Here is a 4,093-nt window from a genome sequence, read left to right on the forward strand (position 1 = left end):
GCATGTTCCACAGCCAGACACTCCCTCACAATAAGAACAGAGTGCTGTCATCTCTGAGTGGACAGGGTAGCTGCAGAGTTGTCGTGGCAACAACAGCTCTTGGGATGGGCTTAAATTTTCCAAACATATCACACATTGTGATGTATGGGTTACCGGATGATGTGGAAGCCATGGTTCAGCAGGTCGGGAGGGCAGGCAGAGGTGGGTTGCAGGCACATGCAATTGTTTACGCTGTCAAACAGCATACGAAGCTTGACCCAGCAGTTAAGGCAGTACTTGAGACTGGAATCGGTAGCTGTCTGCGGAAAGCTTTGTACTGCCATTTTGAGGAACACACCACATCTGTTGATCCAGGACATCTGTGCTGCACCCACTGCCATTCTGTTTGTTCTTGTGAACCTGAAGGCTGTGGGGAGCCAACCCCCAAATATGAACACTTTCAAGGGGAGGTTTCTTCACCTGACAAATCGAGAATGGTCACACCTGAGGACAAACTTTTGATCAGGGACCTGTTGCATAATTACAGGAGTAGTTTACTTCAGGACAATACACATCTTTACACAGTCGACACTGCCTGCACTGGTTTTGGAGATGAACTCATTGATGCGGTTTTAGAACACTGTGCACAGATATTCGACCTGAACTTCATCTTCCAAAATCTCCCTGTATTCAAACTGGAACATGCAAAAGAAATACTGAGAATTATGTATGAGGTTTTTGATGACATTGAGCAGTCTCAGACTATTTTGTATGATGACACTGTTGTTCAGGTTGACATGGACTACACTGGTTACTTTGATGAAGAGCATGAGGATGACCAGATACAATCATCACCAAGTAGCTTGGAATCTGGCTTGTCAGTGTTGAGGATCTCAGACTAGCTTCATATTGAGTATCAAACTTCAGCTGAGTATCTAGCTTCAGGGTCTTATTGACTGTCCTGTTGTTGTGCAAAAGTCTTTTCACCTCTGTTGTATTAATACATTTGAATAAATTTGACATTTTTATACTTTTAAACCTGATGTTTGATGTTTTTGAATTTTAAAAGATTAACAATAAGACAAGTTAAAAGACTTTTAATATCTCCACATAATAGGTTATGTATACACGTTGAACATAACCAATAAGAAAACAAACGTAAAAGCTTCAAGAATGTGGATACAAAAAGAGACAAAAATAAAATAATTATATATATATATATATATATATAATTACAATGTCCCATTTGAAAACAGTACTTACAAATGTAATGCCATCACCATAATTGTTTAAATAGAGACATCTCTCCATTCCATTAATTTGGACTTCATCCACTGCCATAATTCCCGGTATTTCAGTTTTACCAATAAGTTCTTTCTGAAATTCGGGAATGCGTGAAACTGTCTGCCTGGCTGATGTTGGAAAAGTTGAGCCTGCCTTAAAACGTTGACCAGGGTTAAAACGTCCTCCTGTTCTCGGGCTACATGGTGAAGGCCAGTCGGCCTTGACAGCTCCAGCTCTGTGTCTGTTTTGTCCATCAGCTCCTTGAGGATGCCAATTGACTTACTAATTCTGTCTGCTGACATTTCTGACAGGTTTGGCCCCAAGCCTTTTATGAATGATTTTAAGAAATTGTTCAGGTGTTCCAGATGGAGGTCAAGAGAAATATTTTTCCCCTTTCCCCCTGTACCATTCCAAAACCTGTTCCATATCACACTGTGTGCCATGCGTGGGGACAGTGTGACGTTAACCTGCAGCGTTAGTAGGAAGGTGCTATAGGCATAATGGCTGTGCCCATACGCTTTATAGAAAAGCAGGGCAACTTTATAAAGTCTCATTAGTCTCTCGCCATCCCCTTCTCTTACTGCATCCTGCATGTTTAGCAAGAAGAAGCCAAAGCCAAGTCTGGCTTCTGTGTGTTTTTTTTTGTGATCTTGGTTTGTTGGACTCGCATTTTCTGGAGAAGATTCTGATGGAGCCACAATATTGTGTTTCTTTTGCTCATGTGTTTCCCTTGCCTTGACGTATGTATACACATTGCCACACCCGTCCGCACGACACGGAAACTGCTGCCTCTGCCGTGGCTCTGTCGAAGCCTGCCTTTGACTTGCTGCTTCTGTGATGTCTGTCAGCATGACAAAGGTGTCCACAACCTGTCCAACCTTGTCATGCAGCCAGCTCCTCTTCAGTTGTGGCAATCCGTCATTGACATCCACTGGGACAAACCCATCTGGAATTTCTGTTTGCACATGCAATAAAATGTTTAACTTCTAACCACCAGTACTGTAAATTCACATTTTGAAGTTGGAGTAGTAAGTTTTATCAAAGTTAATTACAATTTTAACAATTAACTATAAATGTAGTAACATATAGATACATGTATTTATGAGATAAATGCTAATTATCAACTATGAATGTGTTGCCAAGTGTCAATTTACCTGCGACATCCTGCAACCCAAAGTGCTCCATTGCAGCAGCTATGAAGAGTGCAGTTGTGTCCTTGCGCACAAATTCCTTATAGGCATTGTAAGCTGCATGGGGACCTTGTTTTGCATTGCTGCACCTATGTAACAGAAATATATAGTTTAGCGAATGGTGGACATTGTTTTCTCAGTGTTATTCTGTCCATCTCTCACAGACATTCATATTTATTGATTTAGCAGATGCTTTCATCCAAATTAAGTTACATATGTCAGTAATATTACAAGGGGATATCATAAGGGCATTGAACCCACAACTTTATTGCATGCCGACCAGGTCCTCTACACTACCACCGTCTCACTCTCTCTCTCTCTCTCTTTCACACACACACAATTTAATGTGTTAGAAACAGTCTTTTGCACAGGGACAGTAAGAGTATTGTGTGTCCAGTGGGCTCTTTAGCACTGTTGAAATTAACAAAAAAACATCTTGACAAAGCCCCTCTTAACTGCCCATACACAGTTAGTGAAAAAATGCATTAAGTTGAAAACATACCATACAAGTGCATTACTTTAGGTAATGCCCCCGGAGAACAGAAGGGCTGTGTTCATGATAGCAAGACTGTGTTCCCCATCCCATACCAACCCAATTCATGAAATATACAGACATATGAACTGGATTTCTGTGAAACAACTGTGGAAAGCATGGTCAACAAAAAGTACTTATAATCATTGGAGTTAAAAAATATATTTTTTATACTGTAAAGACAAGCATAATGTAATCATAAAGCAGACTGTGTAAACAACTGTAATAATTGTTACAAACAGTATGAACAGTATGTATTCATGGTATTGCAGATAGCAGACATTTTTACCTCAACTTCGTCATGTTGGCAAGAAGTGTGCCATGGTCTTTTGAGGATGCACCATCATAGAAAATCCGATGATAGATCTTAATCAACATTAAAAAAAAAGAGATTAAAACAAAAGAATAAACATAACTTGACACACAATCACTCAAATAATCTATCAAAAAGTATTACTCAATTGTAAAATTGATTAAAAATGTATATAAATATATATATGTGTGTGTGTGTGTGTGTGTGTGTTTGTTTGTGTGTGTGTGTGTGTGTGTGTGTGTAAATTAGTGGTGTGACACTTTCATTGCGTTACTAATCAACATTCTTCTGTAGTTTGTTACTCACTTCAAAGAGGTTTCTGATGGCATGCCAGTCCTCAAACTTAAAGATGAGACCTTCCAGTCTGTCTTCCTTTGTAGCACCATCTGCGAAGGCCCACTGTATGTTTCGACAGTTCCCCTCAGTCAGCCGGTCTCCTCCTACTAATATATTTGACACCCCGTCTGGTCCCTTTGGCACATACCTAAATGGATTACAAGAAAATGGTGGAATTACAAGCTTCAATAAAGCCCTTCTCCTGACAAAAAGTGACAGTGGAGCCTGATTATACTCTTACTCTTTCTGAAGGTGGCGAAGTACGTCCACCAAATCTGATGTTTTATTTTCATCTTTGAAGAGCAGTCCCAGAGGGTACTTTGAGAAGAATAAATATTAGATGACATTGTAGTAATGTTGGAGTTGAAATTATGTGTATTTAGCTGTTTTTTTGAAGATTTAACTCATTACTTACATCAGTGGAGCACTTAGCCATGTCCTCTGTATACTGATGTGGCA

The 4,093-nt window shown here is 39.8% G+C and overlaps 1 protein-coding gene across 1 annotated transcript; it reads right to left on the bottom strand.

Moving 5' to 3' along the window:
- Positions 1-1,060: 1,060 nt before the first annotated feature.
- On the bottom strand, positions 1,061-3,758 carry LOC125278672. The gene is made up of 3 exons (XM_048208004.1): positions 3,605-3,758; positions 2,418-3,351; positions 1,061-2,218 (listed from the first exon to the last, which is right to left on the bottom strand). The coding sequence occupies exons 2-3, from the start codon at positions 2,446-2,448 to the stop codon at positions 1,269-1,271; spliced, it is 981 nt and encodes a 326-aa protein (XP_048063961.1). The 5' UTR covers positions 2,449-3,351; positions 3,605-3,758; the 3' UTR covers positions 1,061-1,268.
- Positions 3,759-4,093: the final 335 nt, after the last annotated feature.

The sequence above is a fragment of the Megalobrama amblycephala genome, linkage group LG11, assembly GCF_018812025.1.
Source record: "Megalobrama amblycephala isolate DHTTF-2021 linkage group LG11, ASM1881202v1, whole genome shotgun sequence".
Taxonomy (NCBI): domain Eukaryota; kingdom Metazoa; phylum Chordata; class Actinopteri; order Cypriniformes; family Xenocyprididae; genus Megalobrama; species Megalobrama amblycephala.

Coding starts and splice junctions, on each gene's coding strand:
- LOC125278672 (XM_048208004.1), bottom strand. CDS start 2,448: ATGGAGCACTTTGGGTTGCAGGATGTCGCAG. Junction 2,219..2,417: donor TGGGTTGCAGGATGTCGCAG/GTAAATTGACAC, acceptor ATGTGCAAACAG/AAATTCCAGATGGGTTTGTC.